General features: G+C 41.6%; 1 protein-coding gene across 3 annotated transcripts in view; it reads right to left on the bottom strand.

Moving 5' to 3' along the window:
* The window catches only part of CDC42BPG (CDC42 binding protein kinase gamma), a 137,235-nt gene that overhangs the window by 32,720 nt on the left and 80,577 nt on the right, over positions 1 to 23,938 (bottom strand). For 2 of the 3 annotated variants that reach the window (XM_069739471.1, XM_069739470.1), the window contains 9 exons: positions 19,561 to 19,656; positions 19,087 to 19,235; positions 16,177 to 16,270; positions 12,249 to 12,449; positions 11,869 to 12,117; positions 7,738 to 7,817; positions 5,084 to 5,172; positions 3,679 to 3,783; positions 2,903 to 3,000 (listed from right to left, as the gene is read on the bottom strand). In XM_069739471.1, coding sequence (XP_069595572.1) covers positions 2,903 to 3,000; positions 3,679 to 3,783; positions 5,084 to 5,172; positions 7,738 to 7,817; positions 11,869 to 12,117; positions 12,249 to 12,449; positions 16,177 to 16,270; positions 19,087 to 19,235; positions 19,561 to 19,656 — 1,161 coding nt within the window. Of the gene's footprint in view, positions 1 to 2,902; positions 3,013 to 3,678; positions 3,784 to 5,083; positions 5,173 to 7,737; positions 7,818 to 11,868; positions 12,118 to 12,248; positions 12,450 to 16,176; positions 16,271 to 19,086; positions 19,236 to 19,560; positions 19,657 to 23,938 lie in introns of all 3 variants that reach the window. The other variant, XM_069739472.1, reaches the window with a different exon arrangement.

The following is a 23,938-nucleotide window of genomic DNA, read 5'->3' as shown; positions in this document are numbered from 1 at the left end:
AGAGATAGCGGATTAGATGAGAGTGGACCAAGCGTTCCAGGAGTTTAGAGATGAAGGAAAGGTTAGAGACAGGTCTGTAGTTAGCAGTGCAGGTATGGTCCAGGGATGGCTTTTTAAAGGGAACCTGTCAGCCCCAAAATTGAAGGTGAGCTAAGCCCACCGGCATCAGGGGCTTATCTACAGCATTCTGTAATGCTGTAGATAAGCCCCCGATGTATCCTGAAAGATGAGAAAAAGAGGTTAGATTATACTCACCCAGGGGCGGTCCCAGTTCTGTTCTGGTCCGATGAACATCGCGGTCTGGTCCGGGGCTTCCCATCTTCTTACTATGACGTCCTCTTCCTGTCTTCAGGCTGCGGCTCTGGCGCAGGTGTACTTTGTCTGCCCTGTTGAGGGCAGAGCAAAGTACTGCAGTGCGCGGGTGCCGGGAAAGGTCAGAGAGGCCCGGCGCCTGCGCACTGCAGTACTTTGCTCTGCCCTCAACAGGGCAGACAAAGTACGCCTGCGCCGGAGCCGCAGCCTGAAGACAAGAAGAGGACGTCATCGTAAGAAGATGAGAGGCCCCGGACCGGACGCCCATCGGACCAGAACAGAAGCTCACCTTCGATTTTGGGGGTCACATGTTTCCTTTAAATAAAGGGGTTATGATAGCATGTTTAAATGAGGAGGGAAAGATACCTGAAGAAAGAGAGCGGTTAAATATTTTAGTCAGGTGAGTGGTGACCACTGTTGAGAGAGACTGCAGGAGATGTGAAGGAATGGGGTCACTTTTGCAGGTTGTAGGCCGAGCAGAAGCGAGGAGCTTGGAAACAACTTCTTCTGAAACAGGCTGAAAGATGTCTAGTGAGCTTGAGGTGCGGCAGGGAAGGGGATCCAGGCACTGAGGAGATTGGGCTGAGATATCATGATGGATGTTGTTGATTTTTTCTAGGAAATAAGTGGCCAGATCATCACCGCTGAGGTTAGTGATGGGGGCCTGTACTTTAGGTTTCAGGAGGGAGTTTAAGGTTTCAAAAGTAGTTTTTGGTTGTTCGATAGTGAGGTGATGAGGGTGGTGAACTACGATTGTTTGGCCAGATGAAGGGCAAAGTTATAGGTTTTGAGCATGAACTTCTAGTGGATGAAGTCTTCTGCTAAGAGAGATTTTCTCCACTGCCGCTCTGCACACCTTGAGCAGCGCTGAAGAAAGCATGTTTGCATTGTGTGCCAGGGCTGCCATTGTCTGAGTTGGGTCTTTCTGCATGTAGAAGGTGCTGCTTCATCTATGGCATTATTCAGTGTATTATTGAAATGTGACAGCGCCGAGTCTGGACAGGAGAGGGAGGCTAAAGATGTGTGTAGATTGTCCATAAGCTGCTGGGTATTAATGTTACGTGTATTCCGATAATTGTGGTAAGTGGGGGTGTCCCAGGTGAGGAGACAGTTCTTGACAGAGAAAGAAAGAAGGTTGTGGTCCAAAAGCGGGAGAGGGGAGAAAGTAAAGTCGTGCAGCGAGCCGGGAGGGAAGAAAACCAGGTCCAGAGTATTCCCGTCCTCATGCGTAGGAGAATTAGTAAACTGTGAGAGGCTGAATGAAGAAGTTAGAAAAAGAAGATGAGGGGCAGATTGGGAGAGGGGATCATTGATAGGGATGTTAAAGTCTCCCATGATGAGGGTGGGTATGTCACAGGTTAGAAAGTGAGTAAGCCAGGTGGCAAAGTGGTCTAGAAACTGGCGGGAGGAGCCCGGAGGGAAATAAACAACCGCCACTTGCAAGGAGAAGGGCTTAAAGAGTCTGACGGCGTGGACTTCAAAGGAAGGAAATGTAAGTTAGGGAACTGGGGAGATGACCTGGAAAGCACATTGTGATGAAAGGAGCAAACCAACACCGCCACCCTGTCTGTTCTCAGGTCTGGCGGTATGTGAAAATTTCAGCCCACCAAACGAGAGAGCGGCAGCGACAGTGGTGTCTGAATGCTGGATCCAGGTTTCTGTAATAGCCAGAAGGTTAAGGGAATTAGAGAAGAAAAAATAGTGAATGTAAGTTAATTTGTTACACACAGACCGTGCATTCCAGAGAGCACAGTGGAAAGCGATAGAAGGCATACACTGAATGTTAATAAGATTAGCAGGATTTATATATGCAGCTGGAGGAGAGTAATGTATGCTGGTGGAGGGAGGCCCAGGGTTGGGGTAGATGTCGCCTGCAACTAGTAAAAGGAGAAAAAACAGAAAGAGCAGGTGGTGGGATGATTTGTATGAACTTTTGAGTGCTGCATGGAGGTATTGGATGGTTTGTAGTGGGTAAGAAATGTCAGTAGGGCCTCCGAGTTGTACATGGGAGAAGGGGGAGAGTGCACAGAATGTGTTAAAGGGCGGGCGAGTTGTGAGAAAGCAGAAGTAAAAACAAATAAGCAGCAGATTGATACGATCAATGCATAATGTAGTACGACTGACCAAACAGCAGGTTTGTATGAAAAACTTATGCACCTTACCTTTCTCCTGCCCAACTGCCATTCTCTAACTACCAAGCACTTTATCCTGTTGCACTTAATATCTGTGGCACGCATGACCCCGCACGCGTGCTATCCCAACCACAGTTAAATATATATGAAATTAAATTTCTGCCAGCATCAGGCACCAAATGGCCACAATCAGTAATTAACCAATTAGCACAAGGCCAGAGCAGGCATTCCTATGCAGGGTAAACAACCAATGCTGAACAAGGCCATAACACAGTGGGGAAAAAAATAACTAAAAAGAGAGAAAAAAAAAACCCACAGGAGTGATGGGTTAAATACCATGAAAAAAAATCTTGCTAGTTATGATTCAGTTCACACTTGTCAGTCAGCACACATTGTATTTAATGTTTTTTTTCGGGCACTACACCAAGGTCATAAAAGTGAATTGCATTTTTAATTACCTTGGCATATCGATCCTTCTCTTTTTTCAGCGTCCTGATCTGTTTCTCCAGGGACTGAATTTGTGCTCCTGACATGGAATCCTGTTCTGTGGATTTTTCTGTGGAGTAACCTAACAGATTAACTATGACAAGTTTTTGTATGAATAAATAAAGATATCTGTAATAAGCAACCATTCAGATTCACAAATGACGTCTGTGTTGTATCAGCTGCCACCATTGACAGACACCCAGAACATTACGGTATGATGATATCTTAAGCTTCTCATACACGTTAGCCTAGCGCCAGCCAAATCCACTGATAACCATGGCCAACAGTAATGTGTATGGGTGCCCCAGACAGATGATTATCGGGTAATTTAAGGACATGGCATGTCAGATTTCAGAATACCAGCAAAGTGGGTGCTACTGCGTATGGTGGAATTCGGGGCGATAGACGAACAATGGTTTGGCTGATCATTCACGTGTCAGCCAAGGCGTATGGGAGGTTTGGTGTAGCAGTCCTATGCATAGTGCAGGTTTAAAGGGTCAATGCAAACAGTTGAGAATACTTTTGACATTTTTTTTGTCTGTAATAAATATTTAAAAAAACAAAACACATTCATAAATGAAGTGTCATGTGTCAGTGAACAAAAAAAAAACCTGAAAGGTCTCTCAACTTGACTGAGGACAACATACGGTAGATATTTTCAGGCTGTTTTTTTGGGGTGGGATGCTTTAAAAAAAAAAAAAAAAAAAAAAAAGCAAAGTGAATAGCAATTACAGTACAGAGCACACACCTGCTAATTTCTTCTGCAGAATTTCCATTTCTGTCTTTAGACTCCGGATTTCCCGATCTTTAGTAGGGGTCTCAGCGTTTGAAAGAATGTTAATATAACTAGCAGCTGAAAGACAAAGTAATAATTTCTAAAATGCAGATAAGATGTCAAAAAGTGGTAGTTTTCTTAAGCCACCACTTGCATGTAACATTTAAAAACAGAAATGTTTGTCATTTTTTTAAATTTTTTTTCCTTTAACAATGCTTTTTAGCACCATCATTTTAGGTAGATTTTTTTTCCCCCCTCGATTTGTTTTTCAAAATTACAAAACATTGAATTCATAAATCATGTGATTTAAAAGAAAAAGTAAAATTAAAAAGGCCACTAAAAGTGCAATACTCATTAAGAAGGTAATAAAAAACAAACAAACACGTAGGGAAAAAAATATTTTTTTTTTCTTAAGTTTATTCACTTAATGTAGAATTTTTTCAAATCACAAAATGTGGTTACATTACAATTTTGGAAAGAATGGGCAACAAATGAGAGGCCACACATACACACACCTCTCATTTGTTGCCCATTCTTTTTCCAGGAATGTAATGTAACCACAGTTTGTGATTTGAAAAAAAATGTCACATTAAATTAAATAAAGTTTAAGGCCATATTAGCCATTTTACACCAGTATTTTTAAGTTAAAATCAGGAGTGAAACAATTGGAGGAAAAGTATAAGGGTATGTGTCGACAGTCAGTAATCAGCAGCGCTTTGGACGCAGCACATGTCCGCTGAGTCCAAAGCGCTGCCGGTTTTTGAACGCAGGTGAAACTGCTTATGCTCATTGAACCGTGCAGAGTCACGGCGTCCAATACATTGTATGGATGAAATTTATCTTGCAGAGACCCAAGTCTCCGCAAGATAAATGGACATGCTGTGGTCTGGAAAGACGTGCCGTATGTCCATCTCCGTAGGTAATCCACGGGTGTCGATGGACGCATAGTGGGCATGAGATTTCTTGAAATTCCATCCACTATGCTGTAGCATCTGGATGCTGCGGGTTGGATGCTGCACAAGTACAGTGTCCAACCTGCAGTGTTTACGGACAGTGGGTACATACCCTAATAGAAACAAGTTACCACTTCAGTATTTGTAAGCCAAAACCAGGAGTGGGTGAAAAATACAGATGTAAAATACTGACCAAATACTGTACGTGGCCCAATGCACCCGCTGAGCCTTAAGAAATTGATAAAGGTAACGTTTATGTCTCTCTAAGAAATTACCAAACTAAACACTGACTTTATTTTACTTTTTTTTATAACCATTTAAAAAACAAAACTGAAATCTTACTTTTTTATTGTTAATCTGACCACTAAGCTTATGCTCCTTTCCTGTTCTATAGAGATCAGAAAATAAAAATGGCCAGGATTTACCTTGGATGGAGTCTTTTTCGTGCCCTTGTCGGCTTCCTGTGCCATTACTGACCATGGAGTTGAGCAGTGTGCCTTTGTCTGATAATGGGCTATATCAATAGATCAATAGTAGGAAAAGATAGAATTTTACAACAGCACCACAATGAGTAATTAGAAGGAAAAAAATTAAAACAAAGCATTGTCACATATTGCCTCTTATTTGTCATATGGATTGCAACAAATCAAATCTGATTATGAACACGGAGGAAATCATCAGTGAAAGCAATATTTTTATTTATTTTTTTAAAGCTCTGTGTGGAATATATTCTGCTCACTATAAATAGGGTAAACCCTAAAAATCTGAAAGAAAAAAAAAGCGTGAGAAATACGTAGAAAAAAATGCAGGGCCCCAGAGACCTGGTCGTTGCAGTATGGCACTCTGCCGCTAAGGAGAGTGGCGGTACGTCTGATGGCACTGAGGAGTTCTCCTGACTAGGTATCACCAGAACACATTACACTTCACACTCCGGCCACTAGGGGGAGAAAAAGGCTTTATTTATTGGGCCACTCCTCACACTGGTAAAACTAGGGGCTGGGGAGAAAGTTAGTCAGAAGCTGACTGGGTTGGAACCAGGCAACATCCCGTGGCAGGGGGTATTGCAGGGAGAAGGCACAGGGGGGTCCCTGTCAGGCGTGGGAACCTGGCAGGTGCCTAGCGAACAGAACAGAACGTAACGGAACCGCGCCTGCACACCCTGCGGCGATATCCAGGAGAGAGACACGAAGGGAAGGATATTGTGGAACAGTGTAAACGAGATCAAGCACAAAGGAGAGCCAGTAGGAGTCGTGCCGAGAGAGAGAGAGAGGCAACATCTTACTGAGGCGCGTAGTCGGTGGCCGGAACACCGCAGGAGTAACTGACTTCAAGCCTTACTTCAAACTCCGCCGGACAGTCAATTATAGGTTGGCTGTCTACCTTAAATTTCCTAAGCAAGCATAGGGGGCAACATTGGGAGAGGGGCGTCTCTAGGGTCCTGGAAGACCTCCAAGCCTTCCTGTCATACGGGTGCGTCCTAGCCAAAACATATCTGGGGGACGAGAAACTAGTAACATCTGGAACTGAAGAGAGAGAGAGAGCTGTAGAGAACGACCGAACGAGAACAGCAGTTGTGAGGACTATTCCGAATGCTCAGCAGGGTAGGACTACAACACACAGGCGCTAGTGGTAGGCAACGATTTCCATCTGCGAAGGAAACTCTGGATGTGCCCATCGGACCGGCCGGTCTCTGATAGCCCTGTTAAACGTGCTCTGGATTGAGGATCCTGAAGTCTTCAGTAAAGAGACTGCAACCCTGTGTCCTCGTTATTGCCTGCACCTCACACCATCACCATCCACCTTACTGGGAAGCCCTGGGGACATACTTCACCTGTGGGAAGGTATACCATCCAGCTGCCATTCCATCACCCCAGCGGACCCCAAAGCAGCGTCGGTCACCCTGACCGAACACCACAGGTGGCGTCACGAACCCCTGACAGACTATCACCACCTTCATTGGACGCCCCTTAGCAGGGTCGCGGACCGGGCCTAGCCACCGTGACAGCCTCAGAACCGAACCAGAGAGGCCCGGTACCGAGAACCCGTGGCCCTGTGTCTGGGGGCGATCCAAAAACACAAGAGAATTTCCTGCGCAGGGAGTCCAGATTTTATCAGAAAAATTCTGCTTACTTTCTCCACGTGGGCACATAGCCTTACTGTAAAACACTTGCAGATCCAAGTGTAGGTGTGGATGAGACATAATCACTAATCATAATGAGGAGGGTGGGATTGTCAGGGGTTATCAATTAAAGAAGGGGACACAATGCAGACAATTTCTGCTGTTTAGTGTAGTAGTATGTGATGTTACCTGTGGTGTTGATATCTGTTAGGATATGTTTACACAGGGCGTTTTTTGCAGTGTTTTTTTTCCGCATGGAAATGCAGATGTTGGCAGGAAAACAGTTTCCGTTACATTTTATAGGCATTCATATAAATGGATGAAAAAAGATGCAATATTACTGCAAGAATGGAGATGCCGCAGACTCAAAAAAACCGCATTGTTGGTTTAAACACACAAGGGGAAAAAAAGAGGAAAAAAAAAATCAGCATGTGGATGACATTTTGCAAATGACATCCATCATGCTCGAACTGTGAAACTTTTTTTTTTTAACAAAAAAAAAAATCCTGCTTTAAATACATTAAGCGTGAACAAACCCGTAAAAGCTTGCATTTGGGAGACACAGTAAACACACTGGCTACTTTGGTATATTGCAGGACCTTAGTAGGTCTGCTTAAAAATTTGACTGGTGTAAACATTTTCTGAATTAGCAAGATTTTATTATACCTTGTTATTCTTTTCACTTTGTTTTTCATTTTCTATTTAAATTAGTATATTGTTTCAAAAATATATAATTCACCCAAAAACTACTAATGAAAAAGGGAAGGTATGGATATCCTGAGCAAAGGAACCACTCAGAACTACAATAGCATACTATAATATACCTTTACACACTGTTCAGTATTATACAGTACAATAATTAGTATCTATCTATCTATCTATCTATCTATCTCTGCAGCTACATTTTGAGGCCAAGTTTATAAAGTACAGCTTGTTGCCACTTTTCTGTAATGCACATACCAGCTGGATGTAAATGTAAATCCCACAAACGGAAGAAGATGTGCTGCAAAACCATTGTGATTATTAGGAGGCAAGGTTTCCTAGGAGTAAAAATACCATAAATGAAAAAAACAAAAAAACAAAAGCAAACAAAGACAACTAACACTGTAAAAACAACAAAATTCTTATTCGTAGAAATTTTCTCAACATCATTAATGGCTAAAATAGCAAAGCGATTGTAAGAATCATCAACTTTACAGTTTACTTTTATTAAAAATCCTCTGTTCTCAAGAAAGGAGGGATACTTAATTGTAAAGTTTAGAAACCACCCCAGCAGTCTACCAGTGGTGGTCAGTGTCCAAAGCTTACAATCCTTTTGATATATAACAAGCGATTTGGATCAGTAGATCCGGACGGCTTTAATATATCTACGCTCCTCTGATTCTACAGAGTCAAAAGCTGCCTCTGCTTGTAACAGTGGAAAGCGCACAGTTCCAGCCAGCAATGCAATAATGCAGCTGGTCCAGGCTGTCAATCAGGAGCAAATTGCCCCCTGGCAAGCAGGAAGCAGGGGAGCAAGGTGCTCACGATATGGATTCTGTGACAGCTTTTTAAATGAAATTTTCCACATGTCATAAAATATGGTGCTTGTTACATTGCAGATACACCAATTTTCTATGGAGAGACAGCCAAAGTAAAGCATTTCTGCATCGAGAGGACTCCTCAAAATAACCCATCCACATCTAGACCTACAGAGCCCCCTTCAATTGAGACTGAGAGGAATTATTACGGTTAAAAGTAGCAACAGGTGATCTTCAAAACTTCAAGTCAGATGCATATTCCACGGTATTCAAGGTGGAAAATGAAATGCTAGGTGAAATCCCGAGAGACAAAGAAAACCTTATATTAAGGGTCACCAATTTAACCCAAGAAGGAGTGTGAAACCAGCTAAATGAGATTAAAATAGATAAATCTCCGGGTCCGGATGGCATACACCCACGAGTACTAAGAGAACTAAGTAATGTAATAGACAAACCATTATTTCTTATATTTAGGAACTCTATAGCGACGGGGTCTGTTCCGCAGGACTGGCGCATAGCAATTGTGTTTCCACTATTCAAAAAGGGCTCTAAAAGTGAGCCTGGAAATAATAGGCCAATACGTCTAACCTCTATTGTTGGTAAAATATTTGAAGGATTACTGAGGGATGTTATTCTGGGTTATCTCAATGAGAATAACTGTTTAACTCCATATCAGCATGGGTTTATGAGGAATCGCTCCTGTCAAACCAATCTAATCAGTTTTTATGAAGAGGTAAACTATAGGCTGGACCAAGGTGTGTCATTGGACATGGTACATCTTGATTTTTCCAAAGCGCTTGATACCGTGCCACACAGGAGGTTGGTACACAAAATAAGAATGCTGGGTCTGGGGGAAAGTGTGTGTAAATGGGTAAGTAACTGGCTTAGCGATAGAAAGCATAGGGTGGCTATAAATTGTATATTCCCTAACTGGGTCGCTGTGACCAGTGGGGTACCGCAAGGGTCGGTGTTGGGACCTATTCTCTACAACATATTTATTAACGATCTGGTAGAAGGTTTACACAGTAAAATATCGATATTTGCAGATGATACAAAACTACTGTATGTAAAGCAGTCAATACAATAGAAGATAGTATTCTGCTACAGATGGATCTGGATAAGTTGGAAACGTGGGCCGAGAGGTGGCAGATGCAATTTAACAATGATAAATGTAAGGTTATACACATGGGAAGAAGGAATCAATATCACCATTACACACTGAACGGGAAACCACTGGGTAAATCTGACATGAAGGACTTGGGGATACTAATTAATGATAAACTTACCTGGAGCAGCCAGTGCCAGGCAGCAGCTGCCAAGGCAAACAGAATCATGGGGTGCATTAAAAGAGGTCTGGACACACATGATGAGAGCATTATACTGCCTCTGTACAAATCCCTGGTTAGATCGCACATGGAGTACTGTGTACAGTTTTGGACACCAGTGCTCAGGAAGGATATAATAGAACTAGAGCGAGTACAAAGGAGGGCAACAAAATTAATAAAGGGGACGGGGGACCTACAACAACCAGAGAGCATACACCCATGGTTCCTGTGTTCCCCAATGAGAGGCGATAGAGAAATTAGGATTATTTAGTCTAGAAAAAAAGACGACTGAGGGGCAATCTAATAACCATGTACAGGTCCTTCTCAAAAAATTAGCATATAGTGTTAAATTTCATTATTTACCATAATGTAATGATTACAATTAAACTTTCATATATTATAGATTCATTATCCACCAACTGAAATTTGTCAGGTCTTTTATTGTTTTAATACTGATGATTTTGGCATACAACTCCTGATAACCCAAAAAACCTGTCTCAATAAATTAGCATATTTCACCCATCCAATCAAATAAAAGTGTTTTTTAATAACAAACAAAAAAACCAACAAATAATAATGTTCAGTTATGCACTCAATACTTGGTCGGGAATCCTTTGGCAGAAATGACTGCTTCAATGCGGCGTGGCATGGAGGCAATCAGCCTGTGACACTGCTGAGATGTTATGGAGGCCCAGGATGCTTCAATAGCGGCCTTAAGCTCATCCAGAGTGTTGGGTCTTGCGTCTCTCAACTTTCTCTTCACAATATCCCACAGATTCTCTATGGGGTTCAGGTCAGGAGAGTTGGCAGGCCAATTGAGCACAGTAATACCATGGTCAGTAAACCATTTACCAGTGGTTTTGGCACTGTGAGCAGGTGCCAGGTCGTGCTGAAAAATGAAATCTTCATCTCCATAAAGCATTTCAGCCGATGGAAGCATGAAGTGCTCCAAAATCTCCTGATAGCTAGCTGCATTGACCCTGCCCTTGATGAAACACAGTGGACCAACACCAGCAGCTGACATGGCACCCCACACCATCACTGACTGTGGGTACTTGACACTGGACTTCAGGCATTTTGGCATTTCCTTCTCCCCAGTCTTCCTCCAGACTCTGGCACCTTGATTTCCGAATGACATGCAAAATTTGCTTTCATCAGAAAAAAGTACTTGGGACCACTTAGCAACAGTCCAGTGCTGCTTCTCTGTAGCTCAAAAATGGCTTTACCTGGGGAATGCGGCACCTGTAGCCCATTTCCTGCACACGCCTGTGCACGGTGGCTCTGGATGTTTCCACACCAGACTCAGTCCACTGCTTCCTCAGGTTCCCCAAGGTCTGGAATCGGTCCTTCTCCACAATCTTCCTCAGGGTCCGGTCTCCTCTTCTCGTTGTACAGCGTTTTCTGCCACATTGTTTCCTTCCAACAGACTTACCATTGAGGTGCCTTGATACAGCACTCTGGGAACAGCCTATTTGTTGAGAAATTTCTTTCTGGGTCTTACCCTCTTGCTTGAGGGTGTCAATGATGGCCTTCTTGACATCTGTCAGGTCGCTAGTCTTACCCATGATGGGGGTTTTGAGTAATGAACCAGGCAGGGAGTTTATAAAAGCCTCAGGTATCTTTTGCATGTGTTTAGAGTTAATTAGTTGATTCAGAAGATTAGGGTAATAGGTCGTTTAGAGAACCTTTTCTTGATATGCTAATTTATTGAGACAGGTTTTTTGGGTTATCAGGAGTTGTATGCCAAAATCATCAGTATTAAAACAATAAAAGACCTGACAAATTTCAGTTGGTGGATAATGAATCTATAATATATGAAAGTTTAATTGTAATCATTACATTACGGTAAATAATGAAATTTAACACTATATGCTATTTTTTTGAGAAGGACCTGTATAAGTATATAAGGGAACAATGCAAATATCTCTCCGAGGATCTGTTTATACCAATTAAGGTGGCAGTCACAAGCGGGCATTCTCTGCATCTGGAGGAGAGAAGGTTTTTCCACCAACATAGAAGAGGATTCTTTACTGTTAGGGCAGTGACAATCTAGAATTCCTTGCCTGAGGAGGTGGTGATGGAGAACTCAGTCGAAGGGTTCAAGAGAGGCCTGGATGTCTTTCTGGAGCGTAACAATATTGGATCTTAGTTATTAGGTTCTTTAGAAGGAACTAGATCTGGAAATTTATTCTGACGGAATATAGGCTGAACTGGATATGTTACTTATGTTACTATGTATCACCTACCGAATGTTTTAAAGATTCATCATCCACATCAAAATTGGAAGTGTCTGCTGGACTGTCCACCTCGGGGATATAAGGTGGAGTAGCTGTATGAATGTTTTCCCAGTCTACTCCACTGAAGAATGGATGCCTCTTGAAGTCATCAACACCACCCCTTCCCAGACGATTCTCTTGTCGGCAGATAAGGCTTTTGATGAGATCTTTTGCATTGTCAGATACATCAGTAATCTCAGATGGGAACTGTAGATGAACCTGCACCAATAGTGTAAACAATTGCACAAGTGGTTAAGGGGAAGAACACCCAAAACACAAGATGCAGAAATGATAAAATATACACAACGTATGGAGTAGGGTATGAAAGAACATATTAATATTCACTTTACCTCGTGATTCATTATTTTTCCATACGTTTCTACTAGGGATTCGGCATAGAAAGGAGTCTCCCCAAAGAGAATTTCATACATGGAGACTCCAAGTGACCACCAGTCACACTCTGTTCCATACTTGCCCTTGCCATCCTCCATGGCTTGGAGAATTTCTGGTGAAATGTAATCTGGGGTGCCGACGGCAACTGACGACTCCACCTGGAAGGAGATAATAAATGGCTTGTTGGTATGTACCATCTTTCACTATAAATGAAGCACAACCTTAAAGCTTTAATTATATAAGTAATTCATATTTACAGTTTAGTCCTGCAGGGACTAGGATCAAAGTTACCGTATATACTCGAGTATAAGACGAGAAGTTCAGCCCATTTTTTTAGGCTGAAATTGCCCCTCTCGGCTTATACTCGAGTCATACCCAGGGGTCGGCAGGGGAGGAGAAGCAGCAGCTGTGTAATCATACTCACCTGCTCTTGGCGCAGTCCCTGGTTCCCCGGCAGCTTCTTCCTGTAGTGAGCGGTCACATGGTACCGCTCATTACAGTAATGAATATGGACCCCACTCCACTTCCATAGGGGTGGAGCCGCATATTCATTACTGTAACGAGCGGTACCATGTGACAGCTCACTACAGGAAGAAGCTGCCGGCACCGGGGAACCAGGGACTGCGCCAGGAGCAGGTAAGTATAGTGCAGTGCGCGATATTCACCTGCTCCCCGTTACACTGCCGCCGCTGCGTCTTCCCCGTCCTCTGCACTGACGCTCAGGTCAGAGGGCGCGATGATGCGATTAGTGTGCGCGCCGCCCTCTGCCTGAACAGTCAGTGCAGAGGACGGGGAAGACGTGGCGGCAGAACGGGAAGCAGGTGAATATAGCAAGTGCTGGGGGCTTGAGTGACGAGAGGGGAGTGTGATTTTTTTTATCGCAGCAAAAGCATATGGGGCAAATGTCTACATGGAGCATCTTATGGGGCATAATCAATATTTGTGCAGCTTTATACAGGGCAAATGTCTACATGGAGCATCTTATGGGGCATAATCAAGGTTTGTGCAGCTTTATATGGGGCAAATATCTTTATGAAGCATCTTATGGGGCCACTATCAACATTTGTGGAGCATTATATGGGGCAAATATCTTTATAGAGCATCTTATGGGGCCATAATCAAAGTTTGTGCAGCATTATATGGGGCTAATATCTGTATAGAGCATCTTATGGGGCCATAATCCGCATTTGTGCAGCAATATATGGGGCATATTTTAATATGGAGCATCTTATGGGGCCCATCATAAACCTTATGGAGCATTATATGGGGCTCCTGGCACTTAACCTACTGATGTCTCAATTAATTTTACTTTTATTGGTATCTAATTGTATTTTTGACATTTACCGGTAGCTGCTGCATTTTCCACCCTAGGCTTATACTCGAGTCATTAAGTTTTCTCAGTTTTTTGTGGCAAAATTAGGGGTCTCGGCTTATACTCGGGTCGGCTTATACTCGAGTATATATGGTATATGTGCACAGAGTTACAATCCTGCGAGTTGAGAGAAGGTGGAAAAACACTCTGTTAATCAACTCTTCCAAAGGATACCTTACGATGAGACAAGCTCATAGTCACCCCAGTGATAAAGAAAAGGAGAAATGGGTTTTAGTCTGCATTACCAAACCATTTTCGGAATAATTATAAGTTCACCAACTGTTGAGTGCTCCATTGATCAGTAAGCAATAGAAACTTCCAGTCTGAAAAGACATTTGGTTGTGGCAGGGAAATATCATGACCGAAACTGGTAATGGAGAAGCCCCTTGTGCTGTCACTAAATGGCTGAAAACTTTTCTTGGAACTGTCAGTCATAAGTATCGGCTCCATGTTTTCAACACTACAGTCATGGCCAAAAGTATTGACACCCCTGCAATTCTGTCAGATAATACTCATTTTATTCCTGAAAATGATTGCAACCACAAATTATTTGGTATTATCTTCATTTAATTTGTCTTAAATGAAAAATAAAATATAATTCCACATAAACATAAAAAAAGGTGGACAAAAGTATTGGCACTGTTCGAAAAATCATGTGATGCTTCTCTAATTTGTGTAATTAACAGCACCTGTAACTTACATGTGGCACCTAACAGGTGTTGGCAATAACTAGATCACACTTGCAGCCAGTTGACATGGATTAAAGTTGACTCAACCTCTGTCCTGTGTCCTTGTGCGTACCACATTGAGCATGGAGAAAAAAAAGAAGACCAAAGAACTGTCTGAGGACTTGAGAAACCAAATTGTGAGGAAGCATGAGCAATCTCAAGGCTACAAGTTCATCTCCAAAGACCTGAATGTTCCTGTGTCTACCGTGCGCAGTGTCATCAAGAAGTTTAAAGCCCATGGCACTGTGGCTAACCTCCGTAGATGTGGACGGAAAAGAAAAATTGACAAGAGATTTCAGCGCAAGATTGTGCGGATGTTGGATAAAGAACCTCGACTAACATCCAAACAAGTTTAAGCTACCCTGCAGTCCGAGGGTACAACAGTGTCAACCCGTACTATCCGTCGGCGTCTGAATGAAAAGGGACTGTATGGTAGGAGACCCAGGAAGACCCCACTTCTTACCCCGAGACATAAAAAAGCCATTCTGGAGTTTGCCAAAACTTACCTGAAAAAGCCTAAAACATTTTGGAATAATGTTCTCTGGTCAGATGAGACAAAAGTAGAGCTTTTTGGGCAAAGGCATCAACATAGAGTTTACAGAGGAAAAAAAAAAAAGAGGCATTCAAAGAAAAGAACACAGTCCCTACAGTCAAACATGGTGGAGGTTCCCTGATGTTTTGGAGTTGCTTTGCTGCCTCTGGCAGTGGACTGCTTGACCGTATGCATGGCGTTATGAAGTCTGAAGACTACTAACAAATTTTGCAGCATAATGTAGGGCCCACTGTGTGAATGCTGGGTCTCCCTCAGAGGTCATGGGTCTTCCAGCAGGACAATGACCCAAAACACACTTCAAAAAGCACTAGAAAATGGTTTGAGAGAAAGCACTGGAGACTTCTAAGGTGGCCAGCAATGAGTCCAGACCTGAATCCCATAGAACAACTGTGGAGAGATCTAAAAATGGCAGTTTGGAGAAGGCACCCTTCAAATATCAGGGACCTGGAGCAATTTGCCAAAGAAGAATGGTCTTAAATTCCAGCAGAGCATTGTAAGAAACTCATTCATGGTTACCAGAAGCGGTTGGTCGCAGTTATTTTGGCTAAAGGTTGTGCAACCAAGTATTAGGCTGAGGGTGCCAATACTTTTGTCTGGCCCATTTTTGGAGTTTTGTTTGAAATGATAAATTTTTGCTTTTTGCTTCATTCTCTTTTGTGTTTTTTTCATTTAAGACAAATTAAATGAAGATAATACCAAATAATTTGTGTTTGCAATTATTTTCAGGAAGAAAATGAGTATTATCTGACAGAATTGCAGGGGTGTCAATACTTTTGGCCATGACTGTATGTGGAAGCATAGACTGCCAAATGCGTGGATGGCAGGGTGCAAAACCATGTCATCAGAGCTTATAGTATATGTTCCTACACGCTGGGCTTTTTCAGCAACATATCACACACTTAAAAAGTATAAAAAAAAATAAATTATTTTTTTATTTTTTTAAAACTCTGAAATGGTAGCTACTAGTTATAATAATGCAGCCTGGATGCTTTCTGCTCATTTCCCCTAGTTTTCTCCCATTTGCTTAATACTCAGTTTTGCCTTGTCTGATAGCTTTTGCACCCATAGATTACATGATGGCTTACTGGCAACAGTTCGAGCGGTGGAACCGCTTGACTATACACCTCTGAAAAGAGACCTTTATTAACTTTATTCTAAATACAATATTTTCAAGGTGCGCTTATATTACAGTGGGAATTAGCAACGTCTTCAGCTACAGTCTGTAGAATTACCATGCCATCTGGACGCATTTTCAAACAAGATCCAAAGTCAGCGAGTCGGATGTGGCCTTTCAGGTCAATCAGAACATTATCTGGTTTTATATCTCTGTGGGGATAAAAACATTTTTTAGGATTCATTTTCTGCATGAAATCTACTATATAATTGTCTAAGGGCCACTTCCATCTGTCTGTCTTTCTGTCACAGATATTCATTGGTCGCGGCCTCTGTCTGTCATGGAAATCCAAGTCGCTGATTGGTCGTGGCAAAACGCCCACGACCATTGCCACAACCAATCAGCGACGGGCGCAGTCTGGCGGCAACATGGCCGTTCCTTCCTCCCCGCAGTCAGTGCCAGCTCCATAGTCCCCTCCAGTCAGCGCTCACACAGGGTTAATGGCAGCACTAATGGACCGCGTTATGCCGCGGTGTAACGCACTCCATTAACGCTGCTATTAACCCTGTGTGACCAACTTTTTTACTATTGATGCTGGCTATGCAGCATCAATAGTAAAAAGATCTAATGTTAAAAATAATAAAAAGAATTAAAAAATCATCATATACTCACCTTCCGGCGCCTTTCCCGCTCCTCGCGACGCTCTGGTGACCGGTCCATGCATTGCGATCTCGCGAGATGACGAGATAGCGGTCTCGCGAGACCGCTACGTTTTCATCTCGTGAGACCGCAATGCACTCTTGAGACCAGAGCGCGCGAGGAGCGTCGGTAAATGCTTCATGGATCCAGGGGCCAACGGAAGGTGAATATATAACTATTTTTTATTTTATTTTTATTTTTTTAACAGGGATATGTTGCCCACATTGCTATATAATATGTGGGCTCTGCAATATACTACGCGGGCTGGGCAATATACTACGTGGCTGGGCAATAGTGGCTGGGCAATACACTACGTGACTGGGCAATACACTACGTGACTGGGCAATACACTACGTGACTGGGCAATACACTACGTGACTGGGCAATACACTACGTGACTGGGCAATACACTACGTGAATGGGCAATACACTACGTGAATGGGCAATACACTACGTGAATGGGCAATACACTACGTGACTGGGCAATATACTATGTAGCTGGGCAATATACTACGTGGTTGGGCAATATACTACGTGGCTGGGCAATATACTACGTCGACATGCATATTCTAGAATACCCGATGCGTTAGAATCGGACCACCATCTAGTATTCAATAATACATGAATAGTAGTGATGAGTGAACGTGCTGCGATAGGGTGTTATCAGAGCATGCTTGTGTGCTAACCGAGTGTCTTCGGCATGCTCGGAAAATATATTCAACAAACAGGTAATCCCTGCATGTGTTGCAGCTGACGAACAGCTGCGAGACATGAAGCAGAGGGGACTCAAACATATTTTTCGAGCATGTCGAAGTCACTTGCTTAGCACCCGACTACATCTGAGCACATTCGCTCATCTCTAATATATCTGACTTAATCTTAACATCACTCGTTTCAGTAACTGTTGTTGAAGCCAATAATCCTTTTTTTTTTTTTTCAAAGAATTTTATTAACATTTTCAATATAACATACAAGGTAAATGAGGAAAGAAATAAATTAGGAAGGGAAAAACAAAAAAGAGAAGGGGGGAATAGGGGAAAGAAGAAATAGAGGAAACTTTAAATTACTCTAAATCTGAAGATTTCCAACCATAAAGAAGCTTTTCAATAAATTACAAATAAAAATAAATGTAAAAACATTTAAGGAAATAATTCTGACTATCTATGCCACTTTTTAAAAAAATGTATCAGAACAGGAATTAATCTGTGCTAGTTTAAATTCGAATGACTTATGTAATTTCATTCTTGCAATTATATCCTTCAAAGAAGGGATGTCAGGGCCTTTCCATTGAAAAGCGATAAAAAATTTCGTAACCAATAGTAGGTGGATTATGATCTGTCTTTGAGAAGAGACAATCTGATCTGTGTCAAGGGATAGAAGTGCCAATTGATGACTGAGGTTAAAATCATTTGTTTTTAGAATTTGCTTAATAAGGAAAGAGATTCTTTTCCAAAGCGGTCTAATTTTTGGACAATTCCAGAAAATATGGATTTGGATTCCATAATGACCGCAGCCTCTCCAACAGGAAGATGAGGAATCGGAATTTATCAATGCCCATCTTGATGGTGTATAATACCATCTTGTGATTGTTTTATAATAAGTTTCTTGTAATGAAAACAAGGTAGTAGGCGAGTAGGTTACGTCCAATGCTTTTTCCCCATTTTTCTTTTTCTATTGAGATATGAAGAGCAGATTCCCATTTTTACCTATATATGGGATTTCTAAGAATTCATTATGATATTTATAATTGTCTAAACAATATTTGAAACTCCAAAAAATATTGTGCCCAATATTTGTTAAAAGATTAATGGAGGCTTCTGTGAATGTTGGATTATTACTAAGGAAATCTTTGATTTGATCTCTAAGAATAATATATTTTATGAAGGCTGAGGAAGGCACTTTAAACTTATTTTTTAAGTAGTCAAACGAGTAAAAGATTGATCTGTCGCTAATGTCCTGTAGTTTGTATATTTTTAATTCTGCCCATAATGGTTCTGGAGTTACATTTAATGATGACCAGATTAAAGAAAGGGGAATATTTTTTACCATTTCTGTTTTATTTGTACCTCTTTTTAGTTTTGAAAGTTTTTTCCATGCCTCTATTGGAGCAATAGCCCCTTTTTAAAACATTTAGGTGACCAAACATTCTTTCACAAATCGTTGAATTCTACAGTCAAGTAATATTTTATAGCTTGGATCACACCCATAAAAACGCAAAAAATATTTCATTTCAGTAGAATGATGGTAGACTATGGGTATGGAATATACTTGACGAATAGTTTAGGATAAACTTCTGTATCAATTCATGATTTCTTCGGGAGTTTCTCACCTGTGAACATAGTGCAGTTGATGCACTGAATCTATTGCTAGTACCATTTCCGCCAAGTAAAATCGAGCCATTTCTTCTGGTAGTCTGTCTTCAAACTTGCTAAGCAGAGTCAAAAGATCTCCTCCAACATAATACTCCATCACCAGATACTGTAGAGAACATTCATATTTGATTAAAACATATTTTATACATCTCTAAATAAATTGGTTATTTTGTAAAAATAAGTACATGGGAAGTTTTCTTCCAGGTTATTGGAAATGACAATTTATAAATCTGAGGCTGTATCTGATTGTTCTCTAGGTGCTCACAGATCAACAGACAAGTGCTATCTCTCAATATTCAGATAGCACTAAAAACGCAGGACCCGGCAGACCACAGCCAATAGCTGCAAGTTCCCAAATAGAATGATTCATACTTTGCCGGTGACATGGCTATAAGAATAAAGATTTTAGAACGAAGCCGAGAAGTTCTTACCAAGTAGTTTTCATCATGAAATGCATAATGCAAGGTGGGGATCCACTGAGTTTCTGCTTTCACCAAGACATCTCTTTCTTCCCGAAAACAAGCAGTCTGGAAAAAAAAATAAATGAAATAGTGAAAAAAAAATGTAACATTGACATCTTTATGAATCACAGACAGATAGGTCTAAAAGTTTGAAAAATAAGCCTTATTATTTTTACAAAACATTTTGAGAGATAATTTCCACATTCTGACAAGTATGTTGTCTTTGGGGGAAGTTCCTCTAATACTCCCACATATTGATGGATTATGTTCCTACCTGCCTAAAGTTCCACTAAGTTTTGCAAAAGGGGTGTTTTGTGAAACCACTCTCAAAAGCGTTTAAATTGGGGACAAGGAACAAATGTCTACAATTTTGGATTGTAAATGTTGGAAACTGGTATTTTAGTAATATTTATTAATATGTGCAACGTCAACGTACAGTAGATTTACACATTGGACTCAACCAACTCATACAGAACTCCTTTTGTTCTTCCCATTTCATCTTAATATATGTAACAAACCTTTAAAAAAACATGAGAATTGCGACAAAACACATCACTGAGCTTTATACACTGCTCAAAAAAATAAAGGGAACATTAAAAAATCCCACATCCTAGATTTCACTAAATGAAATATTCCAGTTGTAAATCATTATTCATTACATAGTGGAATGTGTTGAGAACAATAAAACCTAAAAATGATCAACGTAAAATCACAACTAATATCTCACGGAGGTCTGGAGTTGGAATGATGCTCAAAATCAAAGTGGAAAATGAAGTTACAGGCTAAACCAACTTCAGTGGAAATGCCTCAAGACAAGGAAATGATGCTCAGTAGTGTGTGTGGCCTCCACGTGCCTGTATGATCTCCCTACAATGCCTGGGCATGCTCCTGATGAGGCTGCGGATGGTCTCCTGAGGGATCTCCTCAAAGACCTGGACTAAAGCATCCACCAACTCCTGGACAGTCTGTGGTGCAACGTGACGTTGGTGGAAGGTGTGAGACATGATGTCCCAGATGTGTTCAATCGGATTCAGGTCTGGGGAATGGGCAGGCCAGTCCATAGCTTCAATGCCTTCATCTTGCAGGAACTGCTGACACACTCCAGACACATGAGGTCTGGCACTGTCCTGCATTAGGAGGAAACCAGGGCCAACGGCATCCCATATGGTCTCACACGGGGTCTGAGGATCTCATCTCAGTACCCAATGGCAGTCAGGCTACCTCTGGCGAGCACATGGAGTGCTGTGCGGCCCTCCAAAGAAATGCCACCCAACACCATTACTGACCCACTGCCAAACCGGTCATGCTAAAGGATGTTGCAGGCAGATCACTCTCCACAGCATCTCCAGACTTTGTCACGTCTGTCACATGTGCTCAGTGTGAACCTGCTTTCATCTGTTAAGAGCACAGGGTGCCAGTGGTGAGTTTGCCAATCCTGGTGTTCTGTGGCAAATGCCAAGCGTCCTGCATGGTGTTGGGCTGTGAGCACAACCCCCATCTGTGGACATCAGGTACTCAGACCATCCTCATGGATTCATTTTCAAACAGTTTGTGCAGACACATGCACATTTGTGGCCTGCTGGAGGTCATTTTGCAGGGCTCTGGCAATGCTCCTCCTGTTCCTCCTTGAACAAAGGCTGAGGTAGCAGCCCTGCTGCTGTGTTGTTGCCCTCCTATGGCCCCCTCCACGTCTCCTTGTGTACTGGTCCATCTCCTGGTAGCGCCTCCAGCCTCTGGACACTACGCTGACAGTCACAGCAAACCTTTTTGCCACAGCTTGCGTTAATGTGCCATCCTGGATGAGCTGCACTACCTGAGCCACTTGGGTGGGTTGTCGAGTCCGTCTCATGCTACCACGAGTGTGAAAGCACAACCAACATTCAAAAGTGACCAAAACATCAACCAGAAAGCATTAGTACTAAGATGTGGTCTGTGGTCCCCACCTGCAGAATCACTCCTTTATTGAGTGTGTCTTGATAATTGCCAATAATTTCCATCTGTTGTCTATTCCATTTGCACAACAGCATGTGAAATTGATTGTTAAACAGTGGTTTTTCCTAAGTGGACAGTTTGATTTCACAGAAGTTTGATTTACTTGGAGTTATAATCTGTTGTTTAAGTGTTCCCTTTATTTCTTTGAGCAGTGTATTTCAATATTTCCACATATACTGTACCTTATATATACACTTTGTCAAACAGTCAACGGTATACTCATGTACAGAGTAGATATAACAAAAACATTGTTCCTGTGACTATTCGTATAAGCATTCACATTTCTATTCATGTAAAATATGTTAAGATAGGAACAAGACACAAAATTTTAAGAGGTCCATATTTTGCCTGGTTAAAAGGGGACTGTGCAGAGTTTCTGAGATGAACCGATCAACAGATCCTTAGCATCTGCCAGTGTATTCTCCTTGTGTTCCTAAAGAGTCGTCCTTCCATAATCCAAATTTACCAAGATGTGATATTTAGGAGGTAGTCACACATCCTGCCTCCTTTTTCAACTTAACCACATCTGGTTTGTGAAAATATGTAGAGTTGATAGAAAACTACAGTGTCCTGGAGATCGAAAATTTTTACCTATGCAACCCCTGGTATTCCTAGACTCCCAATTGGGTTCCAAAGAAAACCGTAAATTCCAAGATTTTATCCCAAGATATAGTAGGTGCAATAATATTAGCAAATGTCTCCAAATAGAAAGGTAGTATAGTTTTTCTGATCCACTGTGTCCATTGCCTCATGTGCAGACATTGCAAGACCTTAGGTATCCATAGTTACGACCACTGATATACTGACAGTTAGCTAGTTGCTGTAGTCTTAACCAAGGTTCTGCAATGCCTGCACATGAGGAAAGAGACAATGGCGAATCAGAAAAAGTACACTACATTTCTAATTGTAGGTATTTGTTAATGTATTATTACACCTACTACATATTGGGATAGAATCTCCGAGATGGGAATACCCCTTTAAACCTCATCCAGAAGTCTGGGGTGTTTTTTTTTTTACGTCAATGAAAAAAAGTGGACAGATTTCCAGCTGTGTGCTAGATCAGATTTTCACCACAGTTTGTCAACTGTGTAATTTTTATAGCCAGCAATGATTTTTTTCATAAAATGTAGACGCATCTGTGTGATAAAGTGCCTCTTTATGAGCCAATTGCTTCTATGTTCTATTTTCATAGAATCGCTTGGTTGCAGTCCCAGCGGCTTCAGCCCCGATATCTACACACTGCAGTTTTTGTTTTCTGTTGAGCTATTGCTACTCTAATACAGCCTTACAATTATGTGGGAAAAAAAAGTCAATCTTACAATGATAAAAAATTGGCCCTTTTTTCAAAGTGCATATAATTGCGGAGCGGAATTTTTTTTTTTTTTTTTTTTGCAAATTGGATTTCATAAAAAGCTTTACACCAATTACTTCTACATCCTCTGTGGTGCTGACTGCAGAATGAATTAACGGAAAATCCATCAGTAAGCCCACTATGATGGTCTTACTGAAAATCGAAAATCTTTTCAGTCTTGTCCAGCTCCTCCCAGTGGATTTATGACCACAGACCACATCAAAGTTGAATGGGCAGGGAAATCAAGAGCCTGTCAATTCTAAATGGTGCAAAATTTCTCAAACAAACTTAATTGTAAAAATTATTTTTAGCTTAATCTTTGCTTAATTATTGGAGTGCCCTTTTCACAGCTCAGGCTTGAGCTTTGTAGCTTTTGCTTTCTATTGCATTCGTGCTCAGCTTTGAGTGAGTGCTCAGGGAGGAGGCGTGCGCTCCTAAAGAGAATGTGACCAAGTCAAAGCGTGAATATGTTTATGCCATGTTTTTAAAACACATGATATATACATATTTAAAAAAACCAATACATTATTGGTCCACAACCAATGCAATAAAGCAATAGAAATCATCCTACAGAAACAAGCACTAATATGTTGATGGGTGGGAAAAAAAAAAGTTTTTAAAGTCTTTAAAAGGGAACCTGCCATCTGATTCCTGCAGACCAAATAATGGGCATAAAATCAGAGCCTGGCTGCCCTAATGCCGGTGGGTAAACTACTCTCTAAAATGCTACTATATTTCAGGGAAAATATACTTTGAAGATCCAGTCGTTCCTTCCCAGTGATGCTGCAGCCGATTGACCAGTCTCGTCCTCGTGTTTGGCAGAGATTGGACAATCACCTGGAGCAGAGCTAGCAAGAAGGAATCTTCAAAGTATACAGTGCCTTGCGAACGTATTTGGCTCCCTGGAAATTTTCAACCTTTTCCCACATATCATGCTTCAAACAAAGATACCAAATGTAAAATTTTTGGTGAAGAATCAACAATTGGAACACAACTGTTTAGTTG

Source organism: Ranitomeya imitator, chromosome 9, assembly GCF_032444005.1.
Source record: "Ranitomeya imitator isolate aRanImi1 chromosome 9, aRanImi1.pri, whole genome shotgun sequence".
In the NCBI taxonomy this organism is placed as follows: domain Eukaryota; kingdom Metazoa; phylum Chordata; class Amphibia; order Anura; family Dendrobatidae; genus Ranitomeya; species Ranitomeya imitator.
This window is presented reverse-complemented; position numbering and strand designations above follow the sequence as displayed.